Source organism: Malaclemys terrapin, chromosome 8 (assembly GCF_027887155.1).
Source record: "Malaclemys terrapin pileata isolate rMalTer1 chromosome 8, rMalTer1.hap1, whole genome shotgun sequence".
NCBI lineage: Eukaryota > Metazoa > Chordata > Testudines > Emydidae > Malaclemys > Malaclemys terrapin.
This window is the reverse complement of record NC_071512.1, coordinates 63019771-63044846: the sequence shown is the minus strand read 5'-3', so window position 1 is coordinate 63044846 and position 25076 is coordinate 63019771. Positions and strand designations below refer to the sequence as shown.

At 39.2% G+C, this 25076-nt stretch overlaps 2 protein-coding genes across 2 annotated transcripts in view; one reads left to right on the top strand and one right to left on the bottom strand.

The window, feature by feature from the left end:
• The window catches only part of CDC73 (cell division cycle 73), a 179638-nt gene that overhangs the window by 66742 nt on the left and 87820 nt on the right, over positions 1–25076 (bottom strand). The gene's annotated exons all lie outside the window — the stretch shown is intronic.
• On the top strand, positions 15770–23123 carry B3GALT2 (beta-1,3-galactosyltransferase 2). The gene is made up of 2 exons (XM_054038324.1): positions 15770–16309; positions 21381–23123. The coding sequence occupies exon 2, from the start codon at positions 21513–21515 to the stop codon at positions 22788–22790; it is 1278 nt and encodes a 425-aa protein (XP_053894299.1). The 5' UTR covers positions 15770–16309; positions 21381–21512; the 3' UTR covers positions 22791–23123.

Sequence of the window (25076 nt, the reverse complement as noted above, 5' to 3'; positions counted from 1 at the left end):
AATTCTTGGTTTGTATTCTGAATACATACATTGTTCTAGTTCATGACATGACAAGGGTATCAAAGCTCAATTTTATAAGGATTTATCCAAGTACTATAATTAAGTTACTCAGCTATTAACAGGCTATAAATATGTGAAAGGATTTTGGCCGCATAAAACCACATGAGAAGAGAGTGTTTCCACTGAGTCCTCTGCCATTTTCAGCTTTCTTTGGTATTGCTTCTAGCTCCCCATTATTCTGCTCTCCTCTGCAGTGAAGTGTGAAGAAGGTTAAATTAAGAACTTCCGAAAGCAGTGAGAAGATGACATGCTACTTTTATTATTCATGCCATGTATGAGTCACATGTTAGATGGCTTTCCCCTAAACTTTCATGCAACTGTATCAGGGGGTCTAGTTATAGCACAGATGTCCTTTGAAATAGTTAGAGCACAGCTGCGTTTTGTAGCGCAGACAGTCTTTATAAGTGAAGGTCAACAGTAAGTGGCTACAAAGAGCCATAGTAATACGTCAGCAGACCCCATCAGCTCCCCTTCTCTCCCCCGCAACCCCGGCCCCAGTGCCTCCCATTCACAGGCCCTGCCGATCAGCGCCTCCCCCTCCCTCCTGATCAGCTGTTTCTTGGCTGCAGGAAGCTCTGGGGGGGAGGAGTGAGGGCACGGCCGGCTCAGGGGAGGGTGCAGAGTGGGGGCACGGCCTGTGGCAGAGCAGTGAGCACCCCCCGGCATATTAGAAAGTTGGCGCCTGTAGCTCCAGCCCCGGAGTCAGTGCCTATGCAAGGAGCCGCATATTAACTTCTGAAGAACCGCATGTGGCTCCGGAACCACAGGTTGGCCAGCGCTGGGATAGAGAGTTTGAATATGCTCCATTTTAAAAACAGTTTTAGTAATTCTGTATCTTATTTACAAAAGAGGTTTTACAACTTTACTGTTCAGCATTAAATGGTAATGCCGAGCTGTCACTGAGCTGCTGAAGATATTGTTGACTGGCCTGGAGTTATCTGGCAAGAAATATCTGTTAGTGCTCCTAGAATTTTAGCAGAATTCCAGTTGTCCCTAACACCCCTCTGGATTTTACAATAAACCTGAATGAAATAGCAGAATCTCTCCTTTAGAATTTCACTCCTAGGACCCAAGTCCTGATAACTTAGAGCAGTTAGATGATGGCTACTAAGAAGTGAAAGAAAGAGTTTGGAGGCAGGCGGGCAATAATATTTACCCAAAGAGTAACATTTAGAGTGCCAAAATGGATTTTATTGAGAACAACCAACATGTGGCTTGCTGGAGCTTTGTGCACAAATTGATTGTGTAAAGCTCTCATAAAAACTATCAGATGCTCCAGGGACTTGTCCACTGTCATCCTTACTTCACTTTGTTTTGATTTTTAACAAAAGTCAGCGCTCTCTTTTAACAATGTTCCTTAGTAAGGGACAGCAAATTAGAGCTATATGCAGCTAGAAAACCTAGTAATATCCTCTACAATAAATAAATAAATAAAATACACATTTGTTTATTCCTCTGCTCTTGCTAAAATACAGGTTTTGGTTAATTAAAAAATAAGAATGCAGGACCCAACGTCATAATACTTTCATTCCTTATTCCTAAACTTTCAAGATTTAGGATTATATATACACGTACATAGATGGCCAAAAAACAGAACAACTAATAATCTGGTTTATGGTTCTGAATTAAGAAGTCTAAAATATACTTTACCATCAATCAAAAGGAAAGATACATTTACTACAGAGATGAAGTCTAGCTTGAAGATAAGACCACTAAAGATGAAGTTTTATTTGCTGAATAGTATCAATGCACTGAGATCTGATGGGTCTACACAGTTCCTAAAAAAGTGGATTGGAGGGGGGGAAACCTTATTTTTAATTTGGTTGCAAGATATGAATATTTCTCTGAGTAAATGTATGAAACCAAAATCATTATGACACCCATGTAAGGAAGACTGGTTGATATTTGGAGAAGCTAGACACATGTTTGTGAATATTGTTCTAAGTACTAGATAACTCCCCATGACAAAGCTGCTCTATGCAGAGTAGGTTACATTTATCTTCCCCAGCTTGGTCTGGGTACTGATGGGGAGTGTGGCGAGTATGCTGATATGCTAAAGACTGCAAGTAACAAAGGTATGGGATGATGATAGTATACCATACCAACACAGATATCTGCTGGGTGGGCCCAATTATAAGGAGAGTGAAATGGCAAGAAATTTGCCCTTTTCCCATAGCAAAAGTATCCTTTAAAGATTTAGGGATATATAACCTCAAAAATTAGGAGATTATTTTACTCTAATTATATACCCTTTCCTGAAAAAGTATGAAGACTTATAAGAATGGAAAGTCCTTACTGTCAGCTGGCTAAGCAGAACAGATTTAATTATTATTATTATTAGTAAGTCATCCTTGCTTCACTCCACTCTCTCAATATCATGATTCCCATTAATTGACTGATACAGTACTTTAAAAAAAGCATACTGATCTAATAAAAACTTTCATCTGGGAAGGAAACAATCAGTAAGATGGGGCCTCCAAAAAAACCGTGAGGCCTGCCTCTTCCAAAATTAAATTTTACACATTGCAAAATGCAGTACTGATAGACCATCTAGTATAAGCCAACAAAGTAACAATGAAAAGTACACTTGGATGCTTAGCTATAAAACCCCCCAAAAGACCAAATTAAAAACAATAACGTGTGTGTAACCTAACACTCCTTCTGCCTTAGACTCCTTAGCCTTACTGACTTGAGAATTTTCTAAAAGTCTGACTCCTCAGATTAGGCTTTATCATTTATTCTAATTAACATTATGGATCCAAAAGATTTGCAGAGGTTTATATCTTAGATCAAGGAGAATTCAAGGGCAATTTTCAAGGGGAATTTTTTAAAAATTAATCATCTATCTTCAATCATTAATGGGTTCTCAAAGTTTTTCAAGTATCTAGTAGATATTATGCATGCTTCCTTGTGTATAAAAATTAAACAAATCTATTAGTGAAACTGAATCTCATCTTTTAGGAAAGACTGGACATAAGGGAACCATACCTGAGGTTTACTCTGCTTTCAGTAAGTTATATTTTAATGGCAAATTCCCGTTTTTGTATACAACAAACTGATATAGGAAGATAGCTCAACATAGAAGAAAGGATTCAAACTTTCCCTACTTTTAATGAATATTCTCGTCCTAATTTAGGGTTATCAAATTCATCAGTATCACCTCTTTCCTTCATTTGATCAATACTGATTTTCTTCTCTAATCTTAAACTGTAATACATGGTCACCAGAGTCCGCACAATGGAGGTCTTCAGTCTGGTCTGTGGTTTTTGAATGGATGATAAGCTGTTTACATTCAACTGCAGGGATTGTACTCCATACTGTTTTACAACTGAAGAGACTGCTTTTTGGTTTATAATTTGCTCCCTTTGACAGAACTGGTTGTTCATTTGTACAGCCTTTAAAATTGCAACAGCCACTATGAGGTTACAAGCTGAATCCAATTCATCATCAAAAAGATCTTGGTCATGGAAGTGTGAATCAAGAATGTAGGCTGTATTATGTGTGGGAGTGATCATTTTATTTTATCCATGTAGCGTTACCTATTATATTTTTCTCTTCAGTTTTTGTAAGTGGATGGCATTCTGTAATCTCACAAATACCTTTCTTACCATCGAGCAACTTGTTCTTGGCATCATTTATAAATGGAGATATCCTATCTCCTAGAACTGGAAGGGACCTTGAAAGGTCATTGAGTCCAGCCCCCGCCTTCACTAGCAGGACCAAGTACTGATTTTGTCCCAGATCCCTAAGTGGCCCCCTCTAGGATTGAACTCACAACCCTGGGTTTAAGTAGGCCAATGCTCAAACCACTGAGCTATCCCTCCCTCCCTCATATTCTGAATGGACTATGTTCAAAAATCCAAAAGAAACGATCCTAAGAATGTTAGAGCTGATTACTCGGGGGCAATACACAGCCAGCTCTTCTTCAACCGCAGCTGACTGAAGAGCCATATTTGAAGATCTTTGAGACAGTTAATGGAAAGTATGACAAGGCTTACTCAGTACAAATGAAATTAAGTGCTGTACTGAATGACACACAAAAAATGGCTGCTGGTACTTGTATTGAAAAAACTTAATGCTCTTCACTTTTGACACATGTAAAGAGAAAGCTGTCAGAACTGCTACATTACCAATGAAAAGCTGCATTGTATGGGCACCCATAACATCTTAGGTGTGCATATTCATTTATCATTAAAGCCTAAGCACAGCTCATATTAGCCACATTGCTGGTCACAATGAAAATAAAAGATAGGAAACAAAGGGTAAGAATAAATGGTCAGTTTACAGAATGGAGAGAGGTAACTAGTGGTGTCCCCAGCGGGTCTGTACTGGGACTAGTCCTATTCAACATTCATAAATGATCTGGAAAAAGGGATAAACAGTGAGGTGGCAAAATTTGCACATCATAACTATCTTGCGTAGTTTTGTAAGTCCCAGGCAGACTGCAAAGAGATCTCTCAAAACTGGGTGACTGGAAAACAAAATGGCAGATGAAATTCAATGTTGATAAATGCAAAGTAATACACATAGGAAAACATAATCCCAATTATACATATAAAATGATGGTATCTAGATTAGCTATTACCACTTAAGAAAGATCTTGGAGTCATTCTGGATAGCTCTCTGAAAACATCCACTCAATGTGCAGCGGCAGTCAAAAAAGCTAATAGAATGTTGGGAATCATTAAGAAAGGGATAGATAATAAGACAGGAAATATAATAGTGCCTCTATATAAATCCATGATACACACCCACATCTTGAATACTGCATGCAGATGTCATCGCCCCATCTCAAAAAAGATATATTGGAATTGGAAAAGGTTCAGAAAAGGGCAACAAAAATTATTAGAGGTATGGAATGGCTGCCATATGAGGTGAGATCAATAAGATTGGGACTTTTCAGCTCGGAAAAAAAGACAATTAAGGGGAGACATGATAAAGGTCTATAAAATCATGACTAGTGGGGAGAAAGTAAATAAGGAAGTGTTATGAGAAGGAGTAAAAACACAAGAACTAGGGGTCACCAAATGAAATTAATAGGCAGCAGGTTTAAAGCAAACAAAAGGAAGTATTTTTTTCACACAATGCACAGTCAACCTGTGGAACTCCTTGCCAGAGGATGTTGTGAAGGCCAAGACTATAACAGGGTTCAAAAAAGAACTAGATAAATTCATGGAGAATAGGTCCATCAATGGCTACTAGCCAAGATGGGCAGGGATGGTGACCCTAGCTTCTGTTTGCCAGAAGCTGGGAATGGGCGACAGGGAATGGATCACTTGATTACCTTTTATATTCATTCCCTCTGGTGCACCTGGCGTTGGCCACTGTCAGAAGCCAGGATACTGGGCTAGATGGACCTTTGGTCTGAACTAGTATGCCCGTTCTTATGTAACCTTCTGTGGACCCAATATAATGATTATGTTTTTAAACTGTCAGCAATATACTGATGACACCCTCATTGGAAATACTGCTTCAATCAGACACTAGAGACATGTGAGGAGCTTGCACAATAACACCAACTCTCTTTTTCACATCATCCACTTCACAGGGGAGATGGAGGGGGGTGATCAAGCATATAAGGATTTTCAACTATATGAAATGGCATACTGCTGGCACAACTATATCTAGCAAAGGTGTGGTGTCAAGTTAGTGTGCCAATGACCAGAAAAAAATATCCAAAAACCTTTTAATACCCATTTGATGAACATCTGAGGACCTTCCAGGAGTAAGAGATTTTAATGCTGAAGCAGAGCAGCAAAACTCTTATTTGCCCACATCATTCTCTTCATCAAAAGACTCTGACAGCATCATCATGAAACATGAAGATGAAGCAGAAGGGGGATGCGCAGAAGAAAACTTTTGTGCAGACCAGTTTTTCCTTTCTTGCTGTTTGACTGCAGTAGTCTTTGACAGTAGCAGAATACATTACAAGAATTAAAAAAATGTTTGTTCATTCTAACTACACATATCACACACAAAGAAGAACAGAACTAATTTTCCCATGTTCAGGTCTAGTAAAAAAAATCCAAGCAAATGGTATTGGCTTCCACTGACTGCATAATTCATGTCACCGTTCTGTGTGTCTCACTACTTCTGGAATACTTTCTAGATTATGAAGTTTCTCTTTTATTTCAATAAACCAGTAGCCATTCAGTTCTATTTTTAACTGCTGCACTTCCAGAAGAATCCAGCCAATCAAAAGCTTCAGGCATGCTGCCCCCGCCCTCACATGACCCTTACAGAATCCCAGATCACATGGAAAGGAAGACAGCATGCAGTCCCTCCATCCCGCAGCAAACACAATGGACTCATCGGCAGCAAGAAGGAGGGGGCTTTACAGAGATGTGATGTCATACCTCTTCATTGCCATTTAACTTTTCATATTCTCAGCAAGGTTTGGCTAGGGATAACTGTGCATGGAGGAAGGGAGGTCATGAAGGAGATTTTTGTTAATGGGGAGGGAATGGGGGTTTACTTACAGGAATATTTAATATGGGTTGTTTGCTGTGTTGAGGGTGGAGGTGGTGTAGGTAGGGGGAATAATAAGCTGTGATGACTTTTGTTTAACGGAGAAGCTTAATGGCTGTGTAACTTTGCTCTTGGAGTTGGGGGAAGCGGTTTAATGACTGTCAGGTCAGTTGAGACTGTAAGCTCTTCAGGGGTGTCGTCATTTCTTTAATGTACTTTCTAATCCATCATGTACACTGATGGGAAACACACACACACACACACAGTTTGCTCTGAAAGATTCCAGCCAATCAAGATGCTCAACTTTCAATTAGTTCACTTTTTCCCCCAACAGGTGGCATTAGCATGTAGTAAAGTGAGTGATCAAGATATTTAAATAGGCTTGCTAACAGATGGCATCATTTTGCAATCAAAAAAAGGAAGACTGTCACCTACATCAGGGCATTCTTGCTGAAATGCCTGACAATATTTTACCATGGACCAACAGGTGGTTAATTGACATTATCTGACTGGTCAACTGACTGGCTTGCGACATCTATCCTAGTTACATAAGTGCAAATTGATCTCAATGAGAATTTACACAACTTCATCTTGTTTTTATGTAATTCATGAGGAGTTGGGAGGCAGATGTAGTACATTACTTCACTGGTGGCTTTGACTTCTAAATGGTGAATTATGGAGAAAAATTAAATCCTTAGGATCACAAAAGTAAACCAAAACCTAAAGATCTATTCAGTAGTCTTCCACCTACCACACCAGGAGTCAGATATGCTTGGAATTATGTACTCTATTATGGGCAAAGAAAACCAACAACCACCACCACCATGTGTGACACTACACACCATATTCTTCAGTGATATTATGATATGATTATAGCACCCGGGTAACCGCCACTAGACTAGGTAGTGGGTGGGGAAGGACTTATTCAAGGGCAAGGGGCCATTAGGAAATCAATGGGCCTTAGGAGAAGCTTATCCCGCACCTGGTAAGCCTTCCTGAGGCAGCCTGTAAGTAATGGTTTCTATGACTCCACAAGGATTTGTGACCAGGCCACATGATTCTGGACTCCTTTGGATGTCAGTATTTTTCCCACAAACTGGTCTGGGCACCAAGTTTTGAAACAAAGGGATCCGGCCATATGCTAAAGCTATATAAGGCCGGAAGTGACATCATTTGTGGTTCTTCATTTCCCACACAAGAAGACTCCTGGAAACACCTGAGGAACAAAGACTGAACTGGGGGAAGTGCTGAATCCAGGCTAAAGGGATTTCTAGCCTGTGTATGAAACACCTGGGGATTCCAAGCTGCAAAGCAAGTGTAGCTTGTGCCTTAAGACTCTACAAGTCTGCCTGTACCATCAGTTATGGTGAGAATCTGCAATTCATATCCTATCTATTGAGTGTATTAAGCTTAGCTTGCATTTTTTGTTTATTTGCTAGGTAATCCGCTTTGATCTGTTTGTTATTACTTATAATCACTCAAAATCTATCTTCTGTAGTTAATAAACTTGTTTTTGTTTTAATCTAAACCAGCGAGCTTTGACTGGAGTGCTTGGGGAAAATCTCTGCTTCATTATCACAAATGTGCATTGTCCTCTTCACATTGACGGAGAGGCAGACCAGGTATTAAACCCATATACTGGCTGGATTTGACCAGGGCAGGATGGTACTACTAAGGGGTCCTAGGTTGGAAAGCTGGTGGTTAGAGAACCAGAATGTAACTGCAGTTGGGCATGTCCCTTCCTGTGTAAATGCTGGAGAAAGTGCAGGCTGGAGGGCTTTGCAGCTTGTCACAGCAGTACAGTGTGAAAGGGAGCACAGGCCGGTGGGTCAGAGGGCTCAGTGGTACCCCAGTGCCAGGTGGTACCCTGGGGGGACCCTGTCATAACTTGAAATTGGAAAAATTCATGAGCTGATTTTAATGAACAAGGTTTTCAAGAGTTTGTACTTTCACAAAAGAGGATCAAAGCTATTCCAGCCAGGGTACATTTTCAGGGCTCTGAAGGATAGTGCATGCAATATTGCCAAATCTTACAATTTTACAAGTTTCACAATGTTTGGTGTTTCCAAGATCCAGTTCCTAGAGTCACGTAATTCGGGAAGAATCCTAGTTTTCATAAAAAAGGAAATTTATAGCACTCATGATCATGGAGAATAACTTTTAGAGCGTGAACCTTAGGTGGTCAAAAGAATGGGAAAAAACAAAGTAAATAAAAAGAATCCAAATTTATTTATTTTTTTAATTTCATGATCTTGGAGGGCTTGAATCATGATTTTTGAATGCCTGAGATGGCAATATTGTACATACCAGCAAGTGGTTAAAATGTGCACCTCTACTCATTAAATTAGTGCTTGTGGGGTTTTTTATTAATAAAAAAGGAACTTCTCTTGAAAACAAATATCCACTGCAAGTTCTAGACATTCACACACTATACATTATTTCATGGTGATGGTGTTACCATGCTTAATATTATCAAAAGCCACCAGGATGTTCCATTTATTTACCAGGTTTTCCCTCTCCCTACCTTATCAAGTAATACAAACAGATGAAGCATAAAAGTTTACATTGGAGAATTAGTTTAATTTCACAATTTTCTATTTTTTAAACTGTTTGAAAGTACTGCTGCAGGTTAGCCTTCTCTCCCTGCTGTGCTGAATCAAAGTCACAGATCCTTTTAGAATGCAAAAGCAGCGATCATGACAAGCAGGAAGCACTACTTCCTAATATGTCAGTGCAGCAGGGGAGCACTGCAAAAGCCACAATATTGTACAATGCATATGAAACTATGCTACCCATTCCCTACTGAAAGTGTGCTTTTAACACTCATTTAACATTAGCAAGAGTGAGGCCTGGTCTACACTAGAAACTTATACTGTATAGCTATGTTTCTCAGCGGTGTGAAAAATCCACACCCCTGGGAAATGTAGTTATACCAAACTAACCTCCGGTGAAGCCATTGCTAGATCAATGGACGAATTCTTCTGTTGACCTAGCAACTGCCTCTCGAGGAGGTGGATTACCTATGCTGCCAAGAGAACCTCTTCTGTCAGTGTAGCCAGTGTCTACGCTGAGATGCTACAGCAGTGCAGCTGTAGCGTTTTAAGTGTAGACATACCCCTAGATCAGTGGCAGAAAAACTTTTTGGCCTGACGGCTGCATCAGGTTTCCAAAATTGTATGGAGGACCAGTTAGGGGAGGCTGTGCCTCCACAAACAGCCAGGTGTGGCCCGGACTATCCGAGCCCTCCTACTTCTCACCCCCTGACAGCCCCCCCAGGACTCCTGCCCCATCCAACCCCCCCCTCATTCCTGACTGCCTCCCCAGGATCCCTGCCCCATCCAGCCAACCCTTCTCCCTGTCCCCTGCCCGCCCCCCAGAACCCCTGCCCTTGACTGCCCCCTGCCGCCCCATCCAATCTCCCCTCTCCTTCCTGACTGCCCCCTGGGAACCCCTGCCCCCATTCAACCCCACTGTTCCCTACCCTTTGACCGCCCCAACCCCTATCCACACCCTCGCCCCCGACCACCACCCCGAAGTCCCCTGCCCTCTATCCAACACCCCCTACTCCCTTACCACGCTGCCTGAAGCACCGGTGGCTGGTGGCGCTACAGCCACACCACCCGGCTGGAACCAGCCATGCCACCGCACAGCTCAGAGCACTGGCTCAGGCCCCAGCTCTACAGCTGCGCTGCCAGGACCTTGCAGCCCCACTGCCCAGAGCACTGCGCTGGCAGTGGATCGAGCTGAGGCTGCGGGGGAGGGAGAACAGTGGGCTAGTGGCTGGGGGGCAAGCCTCCCGGGGCAGGAGCTCAGGGGCCGGGCAGGAGGGTCCTGCGTGCCGGATGTGGCCCACGGGCCGTAGTTTGCCCACCTCTGCCCTAGATTAGGGTTATCATATGTCTGGATTTTCCCTGACATGTCCGGCTTTTTTGGTGCTCAAATCCCCGTCCAGGGGGAATTGCCAAAAAGCCGAACATGTCCGGGAAAAGGCTAGCATCCCTGCCCCAGTCCCCTGCTTACCTGAGCGGCTCCGGCAGGCTGCTAGCTGCCGGCAGATTCCCCGCTGCGACGGCGGCTGCTGCTGCTCCCCCCAGACACCTCAGCTCTGTGTAGCTGAAGAGCGGAGCTGCCCGAACGCTACCAGCTTCATGGTTCGCCGGGCAGCCCCCAGACCTCCAGACCCTGTGCCCCCAGCCGGGCGCTTCCCCTCCCGGGCTCCAGCTGCGCTGGGGAAGCGCCGGGCGCAGGGTCTGGAGGTCTGGGGGCTGCCCGGCAAACCGTGAAGCCGGTAGCGCTCGGGCAGCCCTTTTCGCGTGGCTGGGAGGGAGGAGGAGGGGGAATGCGGGGCGCTCAGGGGAGGGGGCGGAGCCAGGGTTGCGGAAGGGGCGGGGCCAGGGCCCCATGGAGTGTCCTCGTTTTAAAAACCTTTAATATGGTAACCCTACCCTAGATACAAGACTCAAAGAGAAAGCAGTAAAAATTTAAAAAGTAGAGGAAAAAGGGAAATGGGATAAAGAGAGAGAAAAAGCAATGGATTATTCAGGGAGACCCAAGAGTAGTTCTGTATGTTGCATTTACTTATAACACAAGAGCAAACAGAAATGTGCAGGCCAGCATGTGTTTTGCTGCTCAGGCTTCAGCTTCCCCCTCCCCTCCTTGAGGCAGTGGGGCTCAGGCTTCTCCCCTCTTCCCCCCCTCCTGCATCAGAGGGGCTCGGGTGGGCTCAGGCTATGGACCCGCCTCATAGGGTCGTGTAGTAATTTTTGATATCAGAAGAGGGTTGCAGTGCAATTAAGTTTGAGAACCACTGCTCTAATTTTATTATTTTCTTCCAAACTCAAGTTTTAAGGTTTTTTGTATGCATCCTGTGTAAAGTACTGACTAAACACCTGTTTGGTATTTACAAACTCCTTTGCTCTACACAAGCCAAAACTGAATCTACACAACTATGAACCATTCCCCTGAACGGCTTTGGTTGCTTTTAATGATTTACACGACAAAGATGCTGGGATAATTTCGCAAGAGACCTGGAGTAGTGTAAGCAGTATTTTTTCTGACATTAAAAAACAAGGCCCTTTCTGTTTGTGTTTCTCTAACAGGTTTCTTAACGTTTGCCCTGGTATCATTTACCATTAGGGTGAGCAGATGTCCCGATTTTATAGGGACAGCCCAGATATTTGGGGCTTTTTCTTACATAGGTGCCTATTACTCCCCACCCTCTGTCCCAATTTTTCACACATGCTATATGGCCACCCTATTTGCCATCAAGTATAGAAAGAGTGCACAACTGTGGTAACTGATTAAGAATAGAAGGGGGTGGGGGGAGAAGAGAGGAGCATGGTCCAAATGCCAAAAGTACCTGCTGCTCTGTGCTCAACATCATAGTTTTAATTCCTCTAGTATTATTGCTGTATTTCTGTTAACCATGTAAGAAACTCACAGGTTAATGTAAACATTACAATTCTGTAGATTAGCTAGTGTTAAACTTGGAGAGGCAAAATTCCTAATTGCTTTTAGAACATTATAATTGCTTAAAAAAATTATGTGGAGTATTTAAACAATAGTGGAAGTCTGAAGGAAAATAAGGAAGACAACACTGACACGTGTGGTCATTTCTAGAGTTCCATTTTTCATTCAGTTAAGAAAATGCTTGTGATACAAAGTTATGCACCTGTGTTCTGAGCATAAAATAAATCACAAATAAAACACTGCAACACTGACTACAATACAAACTGGATAATTTCTCTACTTAAAACAAAGAACAGTTACTAGTATATGAATAAATGCTTATATGCAGAGAGTTTTTAAGATACAGAATCTTCTCTAACTTAATTAGAACTGAAGATAATTAATATATTTCTGAAAAACAGTTACAGCTGTGAGTAAATAAATACCAAAATGGGAAAAATAATGTATATAGGTCTAGGGACTGAATTGTTCATAGGATTCAACTAAGGCCAAAACAATCAACTTGAAAACGATGCCATTTGCTATATTTAAATTGTTTGTTGTAATATTCTAAAAACTCTACAACATATACATTTTGGAATAGCATCATCTCACATACAGCTCTGCAGAGGAACTTCAGCCTTTTCAGCCACATATACCTGGATTTAGAAGCTAAACTATTCCATCCTCAAAACTGTCTATTCCATACCTTCCAAATACAGATTTGCACAGCCTGCCCTTTTATTCTGTTTTAATAGCTATCAGTATTCAATTGCATGACAGAAGTGTTTTTAACCCAAAACCCAAAACATAAATTTAACAGAATAAAGTAAAAATAACAAAATACACCTCTACCCCAATATAACGCGACCCGATATAACACGAATTCGGATCTAACATGGTAAAGTAGTGCTCCGGGGGGTGGGGGGGTGGGGGGGGCGGGAGAAGGCATTATAGCACTTAGACGCATGTTGGAATATATAGCCTTTCATAGATTGTTTTGCCATGCCCCAAAACAACAAACTGAAAGCAAATAGAAATGGTAAATGGATTTCAGTGAGCTACTCCACTTCAGACAAGTCGATTTTTTCCAAACATGCAGTTTAATATCAGCAAATTAAAAAAAAAAAAAAACCCAAAACAGCAGCTTGTGGGTTGATATTCAAAAGCATGTAAATCACTATCAGTATGTAAATGTGCCTATGTAAATCACTATCAGTAAATTAACTACATGAATTGTTTTTTATTTTCCAGGCAATACTTCAGACAATAGCAGGTTGGCTTTCAACCTGTCATGTTTCGTGTAACCTGTTACTATACATATACAAACTATGGGCTTGACTACACTTACAGCACTGCAGTGGTGTCGCTGCAGTACTTAGTGAAGACTCTACAGTAGAACCTCGGAGTTATGAGCACAGAGGTTCGAACTGACCAGTCAACCACACACCTCATTTGGAACCAGAAGTATGCAATCAGGCAGCAACAAAGACTAGGCCAAGCCTTAATATATTTAAGTTCTGGAAGAAGAGGAGGATGAGTTGTATATGTCCCAAAGTTTGAACAGACATGTCAGTAGGCAGGCAGGAGGCATTCACACTTTTCTCAATACTGATTCTTAATTATTTACAGTACATTTTGGGCAGTACAGTTACTGCCTATAATTACTCACCCTTTTGCTTTTTTAAAACCACTATTTTAAACCAAAGCAGGTACAAGTCCTTACCAATATACAGTAACTCCTCACTTAACGTCGTCCCAGTTAATGTGGTTTCATTGTTACATTGAGAATTAATGTCAGTTAGAGAACATGCTCATTTAAAGTTGCGCAATGCGCCCTTATAACTTTGGTTGGCAGCCACCTGCTTTGTCCACTGCTTGCAGAAAGAACAACCCGTTGGCGCTAGCTGGTGGGGGCTTGGAACCAGGGGGAACTGGCAGCTCCCCTATCAGCTCCTCTAAGTTCTCTGTGCAGCAGCCGCCCAGCAGGCTATGAATTGCCAGGTAGTTCAGCTGTTCCTTCCCACTGCCGTATGCTGCTCCTGCCCTCTGCCTTGGAGCTGCTCCCAGGAGCCTCCTGCTTGCTGTGCAGAGGGGCAGGGGGGTGTTAGGGTTAGGGTGTTTAAAACTTGTGTGTGTACACACACACACACACACACACAAAATATAGTCTTGTCTGGCAAAAAAATTTCCCTGGAACCTAACCCCCAACTTCCCTGCCCCCATTTACGTTAATTCTTATGGGGAAATTGGATTTGCTTAACATAGTTTTGCTTAAAGTAGCATTTTTCAGGAACATAACTACAACGTTAAACGAGGAGTTACTGTATATAGTACCTCAAAGAGGGTAATAGAGTTTACACAAATTGTAATTACGATTGGAAATACACAGACTGAAAAAAGATCATTCTAATTAACATGGTGGATTTTTATATATTGATATTTTGGTAAATAGCTTTTGTAAGTTATCAGAACATGCGACTGGAATAGTAAACCACATTGACTGTACCTGGGGAAGCATGAATTGTTATTTAATTTCCATTACAGCAGGTACTTGCCCAGTGCACTACAGAAGTCAGAGGTAGCATATGATATGGTAGTCCAATGAAGAAATTCTCAATCTTAAGCAATGGTTAGTCTCATTAGAAGAGCTGCAGAAATGAAAAATCAGTGGACCGTTTCCAAAGGACAAGATGGATAAATACTCAAATATTCATTCTTCAGTACAATTGTGTTCCCTATAATTGGGTAAAATCTTTGGCGTTTTTGCATATGTACTGCATACATCACAGAATTTACTATTATACTATGCCATAAAATGATCAGGTTGTTAAGTGAGGAGGGATAGCTCAGTGGTTTGAGCATTGGCCTGCTAAACCCAAGGTTGTGAGTTCAATCCTTGAAAGGGTCACTTAGGGATCTGGGGGCAAAATCAGTACTTGGTCCTGCTAGTGAAGGCAGGGGGCTGGACTTTGATGACCTTTCAGGGTCCCTTCCAGTTCTATGAGATAGGTATATCTCCATGTATTAAATGAGAGAAAAGAAAATGTAATACAGGTTGTATTAAGAATATCAAGACAAATTGCATACTGTAGACATTTTAAAAAAAAATAAAATTTATAAAAATATCAGGGTCTCTTACAGTCATTCAGTTCCCCTATTTCTGCAATGCTGAACTTTGTGACCTCTAAATGCCTTGGTGTTTGTACATTAGCTGCTGCCAGCTGCTTTGACTAAACTAAGATCATGAAGAGGAGTTTCCACACGAGCAGTCATGGGTGTAGGAAATAAAGGTGGCGTCATTCTATTTTTATTTTAATATTATAATATAGTAGGACATAGGTCCTATTTTACACAGAATAACCAGGCATGTTCACAGAGCAGTGAAGAGGTTAACCCAAGCCAACATATTTAAAAGCTTATTGCTCTTATCCTCTGCAGAAGTATATCCAGAATAAGAAAATGGAATGTCTAACGTTAAAAAACATTAGTGAATTGTAAGTTATGGCACTAAAGTTAAGGGAATACAATTTGAAAAACAAACTCAATCATTCATTTAATAATCATCCTATTTTCATATTATTCACTCATCACTACACTTGTACTGAATATGTATCATTTATCAAATAGAAGTAAAAACCTGTAAGCTTTCTGGCTGCCTTAGGATTTAGTCAAAATGAATGCAAACAATCACGTGGGAGTCAGCCAAGCAATGACGTTAAATTCTGCTCTGTCAGAAGACAGCATCTGTCAAAGCCCACATTTAAACTGCTGCCTGCCTGTGCAGCAGCTGAAGAACTATGGAGTGGATTTTATAGACCAAAACCCTTAGTTAAAATTGCTCAAAACCTTTTCAGTTACTGCCTAGCAACAAAGGAGGAAGGAAGGAAGGAAGAGATAAATCCCATTCCTGAATGCAACTGAACCACAACATTCTAGCACTTGCTGCTTAACATTATCGCTAGAAATATGGATACTGAGAAGAGAATACAGCACTGCATTGTCCGACAAGGGAAATACCAGATGTAAAAGCTTCAATGCATCAATTGTCAGGAACAGACAACCCTCCTCGGAACACAAGCAAGAACTACTGTTCTTTCATTTGAAAGATGAACAAAAGACCCCAAGAAATGGACACTTATAAGCAAGGAAGGTAACACAGCAACGAGCAGACAGATGGACAGATTGGATACCGTGAAAAGCAATCGCAGGAAGCAGACGTTTGGGAGATGTGCGCATGTTCGATAGCATCTTTTTTTGCTGAAGTGATGGCGTGCAAAAACTATTTTCAGTGGGCATAATCCTCTCAACGTAAATGGCCTAACCAAGGAAGGTATGTCTAAACCATGTGTGAGATATTCATTCGTCTATTACCTTTGCATCCTATAGGTATAGATCACTGCCAACCTATAGTTCCCAGAGATAACATTTCCATGAACAGTGAAAAAGAATTCCAGCAATTCCTCCCCCCCCCCCCCCCCCAGCACCCACACAACAGAGAACAAATATCACTACTGTTTTACTTCTTAGTTATTAAATACGTTTCTCACGGTCAACTGAGGGTTAAGGGAAGAGGGATTATGGGGATAATGTATCTATGTGTGGTTATTGTATTTGAGAAATTCAACTTAAAAACCTTGTTTAAAAAAAAAATCAGTTAACCATCCTCTCAAACTAGGTCAGATTTAATCCTTATCTGAAGTAATCTTAAAGCCCTGGTAAAATGGCTATGTGTGACACACGCTGAGTGCCCTGAACCATCAAAAGAGACCATGCAGTCAAATTACATTAGTTAAGTAGTACCTTCAATCCTTCTTGCATTTTCTATATATTGCTCTTAAACACAAGCAAAATGTCATCAGATTAAATATTATCAGCATGCCTAATTTAAGACCAAAAAAAGCAAGCAAAAGAATTTACATGATTTAATCTACCAGCAGTACAATTAGCCATCACATTTTACAAGTAGTATCAGGCTCCACTGAGATCCCCAAAGGAAACCTTAATACAATGGTATCACTCAAGATGGTGAGCATGTAATTTACATCATGCCATCATTATAAGTTCTGCTTAATATATAACACATTGATTGTTTAACTCGAACTATAAAAAAGGCACCATGATAAATTGATTGAAAATCATTTCTTTCTATTGTTTAAGCTCGGTAATCTTAAAATACTGTACTGATAAAAAACAGACCAGAATCTCATGTTACTATCACAATAAAAATAAAAGACCTGAATCTATAACAATCTTATACAGCTACAGAGTGAATATCCTTATCTGCAAAATCTATCAATAAAACATAATAAATGATTAAAGAGTATTATATAAAGTGCTTGCTTTGTCCCAGGCAATTCTAACATATAATAAAACTAATGCAACTGTGGACAAAGTCTGCATGTCTAATTTAACAAAAGATGCAGCAAGATGATGTAACTTGAACACTGAGTGGCACCTTAACAAAACATAACATGTGTTAAATTTGTCCGAAACTTTAATTTTGTAAAAAATTCACTTGGGGGAGGGGGGAGGGGAACGACTAACCTCAGCAGATGTTCCAATGAATAATAGTTAATTTTGTGAATTTCATGCTTTAAAGTTATTAGATTTTAACAAGCAGAAAAGAAAACATCAGTTTGAGCATAGTCCATTTTGTGCAATGGATTAATGTAGTTAATATGTCAACATAGATATTAGGCCCTGCATAATGTGCTTAAACCCTGCTGCTATTTACCACCAGTACACCAATTCTCAGGCTGCCTTCTCAACTTTTCCCTCTAATTAAGGGTTTGCCCACAGAGCTAATCAAAATATGAAATTCCAGGATGTATAAATGCAGAGCTGAAACTAATGCTTCAATCTGCAGAGCCATAATTATTGAGCACTACTGGAAATAGAAGGAGCTGAAACACAAGCGGAGCAAAGACCAAAAATAAAACATTCAAGAGGCATTCTACAGTCTAACTTTGTCTATTCACAATACATCAATCACTAAACATTCAAGTGTTGAGAAACAAATAGAGCTTTTATAAATAATATACTTAAAATGCACAGCTGCATACTATAGCACTCAAAGGACAACGTGACTATTCGACTCTCTGGGTAGGTTTAGTCCCACTTACCAGTAACACAGGATGTGTTAATTCTAAGCTTTTTTAAAAAAAAATACAGCTTAATATTACTGACTGAACAAATGCTTGAGAATACTCTACCTAATAAAACAGTCAAGTGGCAGGAAACAAAACCATTAATGCTTTTCATAATGTATACTGCCAACTTCTCACAGTTTGTTAAACATTAGGTAAATTTTATTAGGTAATATAATCTGTCATACTTCCCCCACCCCCCTCAAAAAGGACAATTATTCTTATACTTAGAGATACAATTCTTAATTTCCTTCATGCATTTTAAAATATTTTGAACCACAATTACAAATGACATAATGAAGACATCAAGTTTTAATTTAGCCTTCCAGTAAATATTTCCATAAGCCTAGTGAACAGACATTTTTAAACACAAGAAATATTATACAATTTTTGAATATACGGTTTTATTAAAATGCATGAAAATTCAAGAAACATTTGAAGAAATCACCTCATTTTTATGAAGTTTTGAGCTGAGGATAGGCTTAACATATTAAAAAATTTAAACAGACCACATAAGCATGCAGATTCTAAATAAGCTTCAGCTTTTAAAATCCTCTATTCCTATAATATTTCCTTATGCAAATTAATTGAAAACAAGTTTTCAGAAGCTCGTTCTACACATTTGCACATGAAATATTCTCAAATACTTTCAAGTGCCTCTAACTAAAAATGGGTGCACAGGAAAAAGTTACAACATTAAAATATTACTTAATAGTTACAGTTACCAAGATAAAATTCACTGAAATATTTTGCATTTAATAAGAGAAAGTTGTGGTAGTGGAATAATTCAGTGTGGCTACAAAGTTAAACTGAACTGCAGTTGCTATCCTTTATTCAGCTTTTCAAGAAATCTTGTATTTTCAGTTTCTGAAATCTACAAGAGCCTACATACATAAGTAATGGAATAACAATTTTTTACCAAATATATCCCCACCATCAGAAGCTGGCATTAAATATTCATTGTACTGAGAGATGTTGGCTGAACAGACTCATTTGAAGTAAGACTGTTATATTTGCTTTTATTGTAAATTTAAAACTCAAACCACTGATTTTTCACATAAAACGCATTGTCTGTGTTATATATTTCTCTCTCTCGCGCGCACGCACACACAAGTTCATGAATAGGCAGATCAGCTCAAAATTAAAACCTTAGGGATTTATTTCCTCCCACACAGACAATTTCAGGTTAGTTCTCAAATTAAATAATTTTATCACTTATAAGTTTAACCTCCATGTTACAGGTATGCGTTGTGCACATTCTAAAATAGTTTTAGAGGCAGCTCAGAATCAAATAAACGACATGAGCCATTAAACAATTTCAACTTCAGAGAAAACTACTTCAACTCAGTGGGTTTAGGCACTGCATACAATAGAAAATCTTCATATAGAAGAGTTTAATCTATCACTGAGCCAATATTTTACTGTTTCAGAAGCAGAATTTTGGAACTATATGGCCTTTTCAGATACATTTACATTGTTGCAAATCATGGTTAAAATCCCCACTTACTTGCTCCTCCTAGTGGAGGTTAGTAAGATAGACAAACTATAGCTTTCATTCAGTAAGATAATACTTTCAGCACTGTAATCAAATATTTTGAATGAGCTTTCCTCTGCAGAAAGATCTATTCATTTTTTCACTTTAAATTTAGTCTGACATATGGCCACTTTAAAAGCTTTATGTAGAATTTTTTTTAGAATCATTTTTATTTTTCTACATGTTTTGGGCACAGACTTGTAGACTATATATACATACAAACATAAGTGTGTGTGTGGGGGGGAGTAAGTAAAGATTTTTAATCTCTAACTATAGTATGATTTAATAAATTATCTCTGTGCCAACCTTTCAAATTACATCTTTACAGTTTAAATCTTGTAATTATCCATGTAACATGTCACTACCTTCTTTTAAATGAAGAATTAATCCAAATATTGGCTTTGGAAGATAGCGAAGTAATTAAATAAATTACACATTTACATAAAAGTAGTGTTTTCCATGGGACTCCTACAAGATAGGCTTTTTTTTTCCAACTCAAAACCCTAGAGTCTAGAAATAAATTAGAGCAAATTGAAAATCACGAACAAATTTGTACTGTGCAATGAAAGGCTCATTTATGAGATGATGTGATCAGCTTTTAATATGCAGCATCATGAAGCTGCCATATTGACTCTGCTCTTGAATCTCAAAATAAATTTATGAGGAGATGGGAAGTCATGCTGTAAAGCTACGTTAGCAAATTTTCTATAGCTGCAGCTGCTAGTATAATTTTGTCTTCACTGTAACATTTTAACAGAAGCTTACAAGTTAGTTACTTTAAAAACAAGGAAAGCATTAAAAATAGTCCGTGGTTTACTATAAAAATTGTGAAATTACTGTGTAATTTTACTTCCTATTTTATACACACAACTGAACTCTCCGTCCCTATAGTAAATTAAATATTTCATTTTAAAATTAACCATAGAAGATTCAGGTACGGGAAATGTTCTCTTCAACCCCTCATTGTGGAACTACAGGTTAAAGGTGAGTCAAAGATGAACGAATGCATTTATGATTTGTTACTGTGACAACTGTAGTGAGGTTACTGGACCCCAAAAATTAATGTTGACAGGTGCAACTTCTCACTGAGTTTCTGAACACAGTAGGGGCCAATGAAAACATGCCAAGCAGTGTACTGTGACTAACAGAACTCTGCTATAATCAACTTTGCACCGTCTGTCCCACTACCCAAACATGACCATTTTACAAAAACGGCCTCTGACTGTGAGAGCCATACTACCCACTGCATGTCAAATCAATTTTAATTAATGCCAATAAATCTTCCCATCTGTTATCATGGCCTTTTCACTTGCCCTTTCTCAAGAATTGTAGAACAGTTTTACATTCACTATACATAGAGCTAATTTAAGTCAGCCTCAGACTTTCTTGTCCAGAGTTGAACAAACTACCTTCTATTGCACAGTGGGAAGGAGAAGACAATTAATATCTAGAATACACTCTCCATATAAAGCAAAAACTTTTTTGTAATTTGTAAAGTGCTATACGTTTCCCAAATGCTAAAGTGTCAAGTACATTTTAACCTAAAAAGATTAAGTTTGCCTTTTAGTGTGGAATTCAACTTTGTTTAGATAATTACACTGAGACTAATATTTTATCGTAAAATTGAAATTTTATTTGCTACTTATTTTTCATTGTAACTTTTTATTATAAAAACCTGATCTTAAGGTGAATTGTAAAAGGTTATTTTTTCACCTATGCAGCTGGGTGACCCTTCTGCTGAGAATTACTCAATGTGAATATAACAGAAGATGAATACCAAAGAATAGCAGTGGATTCAAAAGGAAAGGAAAAAGCATTTTGTTCAACCATTATCTCACATCCCATTGTTGGATATGTACAACATGCTTCAGTGGAGAAGACGACACTGCTGTTTTGCAAAAATGACGTGGAATGCCAAAAGGTCTCTGTTTCGCACCCATCTTATTGGTCTGCTTTCTCTCGTGTTTCTTTTTGCTATGTTTCTGTTCTTTAATCATCATGACTGGCTGCCAGGCAGGGCTGGATTCAAAGAAAATCCTGTGGCTTACACTATTCGAGGATTTAGGTCTACAAAAAGCGAGACAAACCACAGCTCTCTGAGGAATATTTGGAAGGATACAGTCCCTCAGACTCTTAGGCCTCACACAGTCACTAATTCCAACAACACTGACCTGTCACCACAAGGAGTAACTGGTTTAGAGAATACACTCAGTGCCAATGGAAGTATTTATAATGAGAAAGGTACTGGACATCCAACTTCATATCATTTTAAATATATAATAAATGAGCCCGAAAAATGCCAGGAGAAGAGTCCTTTTCTAATACTACTCATAGCTGCAGAACCAGGCCAAGTGGAAGCTAGACAAGCTATTCGGCAAACGTGGGGTAATGAAAGCCTGGCACCGGGTATCCAAATTATTCGCATTTTTTTGCTGGGCTTAAGCATTAAACTAAATGGATACCTTCAACGTGCCATACTGGAGGAAAGCAGACAATACCATGACGTTATTCAACAAGAATATTTAGACACTTATTATAACTTAACTATTAAAACTCTTATGGGGATGAACTGGGTTGCCACCTACTGTCCAAATGTTCCTTATGTTATGAAAACTGACAGTGATATGTTTGTCAATACTGAGTATTTAATACATAAGCTTCTGAAGCCAGAACTGCCTCCAAGGCACAAATATTTTACAGGTTACCTAATGAGAGGGTATGCACCTAATAGGAACAAGGATAGCAAGTGGTATATGCCACCTGATCTGTATCCAAGTGAGCGTTACCCTGTATTCTGCTCAGGAACTGGTTATGTCTTTTCTGGAGATTTGGCAGAAAAGATATTTAAAGTCTCTTTAAGTATCAAACGCTTGCACTTAGAGGATGTATATGTGGGGATCTGTCTTGCCAAGTTGCGAATTGACCCTATGCCCCCACCCAATGAGTTTGTCTTCAATCACTGGCGAGTTTCTTATTCCAGCTGTAAATATAGCCACCTAATTACCTCCCATCAGTTCCAGCCTAGTGAACTGATCAAATACTGGAACCACTTACAACAAAATAAGCACAATGCTTGTGCCAATGCAGCAAAAGAAAAAGCTGGCAGGTACCGCCATCGTAAACTGCATTAAAAAGGACAATACTCCCTCTATAAAAGTATCCCATGTGCAATTTGTAAATATTGCTGAAAGCATGTACAGTGAAAACGGATGAGCTTAATGGGAAAGTCTTTAGTTAAGCCCTCATCACATAATGGAGTTTGAAAATTATTTTTTTAATTTTAGAAGAGTATAATTCTTGAAGATAGTAATATTATGAAACTATAACCAAAAGGTTTTCCAAACAAATTCGAGGAAAAAGAGATGGTATACAAGGATTTTTCTGTGTTAATGTGCAATAATAAGCATGCACACTTTGGTGGTACACTTGCTATTTTATGTGCCAATAAAATATAATTGAGCATATTTTCCACACTAAATTATTAATTTTTTTTAAAATGCACACACTGCTCTAATTCAAAAAATTCTTTCCTCTTCAGCCATTAATGATTTCATTCTGTTGTCTAGACCTGTTGTAAATAAAACTATCCATGACAAGTTAAGAACATTTTGTAAGTTTACAAAGAAGTTTTCTTCCCTAACTTCAGAACCATGTTAAAAAGTGATTACATAGCTATTTCACAGGCAATAGGAGTTTAGTAATGTGACATTTACAATTTGAGATTGAAACTATCAATGCATTTTAAAGCACTGAGCACATACTTTACTACAGTAAGACAAACAAAACCCACAGTTTAGAAGGCTGCTATTTTGTGGTGTGACAGCTTGTAATGTGAATTGAGGTTTAGATTAAAGTTTAAATTGAGAAGTCATTGAAGGTTACTTCAAACTCTGAATTATATTCGGAGGATGACACCATAATCTCAGTGACAAAGAGCATCCTAGTCCTAATACTACTCACCATGCAAGTCCATTATATCTGCTATTGCATTCACTTTCTTGCATGAAAATGCAAAACTCAGTACCTTTGATCTGGTCTCAAAAATGCTCCAATTTGTGGGGGGAAGACTGCAGTTCCTCTCCCCTCTCAAAAATACTATTAACTAAGTGAAAATTGTCATTTGAGCAAAGTAAGCCAAAAATCTTCTTTTCCACAAAGGTAGTATGAAAGTGATAATTTAGCAAAACTGACATATCTGGATAGTAAAATGGTCTAAAAAAATAAAAATAACACGAGTGAGATTAAATTCACTCCTGTGTCCCACTGAAAGTGACAGGTAAAAATATAGATATAATAAATCTATAGATTTCCACTCTACCAATGCACCTATTTAGAAAGCTCATTTCCCAATAGGTTGCTGCCTACTAATTCTAGATATTCTAAGTCACTATTTGTGGTCACAGTGCCAGGTTTACAGCCATATACCTTTGATTTAGTAGAAAACCATCCTGCAACCTCCAATAGTACCTTTATTGGGGGGGGGGGGGGGGAATGCTTGATACATTTGGGTACTAATTATATTATTTGATTCACTTTTATTATTTATTTTACTAAAAACAGACTATATCTATGATCACTCAAACCTTCCTTTACAGGAAGGTTACTCAGAAGGTAGTGGTTAGTCAGCTTATGCATTATTTAAGACTTCTCTGGTTTCCCCTAATCTTTATTACACTGGGTTTTCAAATTACGTAAGGCACAGACACTGCACTGATTTTTTGGTTGATCTTCGGGTAATAACGGAAAGAGCATGAGTCCATACAGATACTGTTTACTCTTAGCAACCTTTAATATGACTGACCACAAGGCAAGTACTAGTAGGTATGAACAAGCTGGATTACAGAGGCTGTGTTTGTTCCTCCCAGGGAACACTGAGCAATTTGATTTTTGAGGTCCAGCTGTATTCTATCTCGCCACCTTTTGTATTCAATTTAACTACTCAGATGGTACCACAACCACAGTGTATGAGCATTTTCAAAGTATTAAACAGAACAATCTCTCTTCTTTCCAAGCCTATAGGAAAAATTGCTAGATTAGTTTAGGATATTTGCATGGGAGAGTAGGTATGCTGCTTGGATTAAGTGAAAGTTGCACTGAAAAAATAAATCTCATTTAGTTCTGAAAATGATGACGTTCATAGCCATTCCCTCTATATGTACATGAAGGTGACTGAGGGAAACAGACTTTGGGGCTGCTGCTTTACCACTGTGCTGATACCCATTTTTGGTTTTCCTTCAACTACAGTTTGCTTTCCAGTTGATACTTGTCAGAGATAGCATTCTGGATGAAAGCTAAACAAGATGGAAATAATGCTGCTGGTTATTGGGAAGACATCTGGAGAGATGGTTGGGGGCAGACTGTTCCCTCCATTAAGGATGTATGCTGTTGCTTAATTATGTGATATGCTATCATGGGTT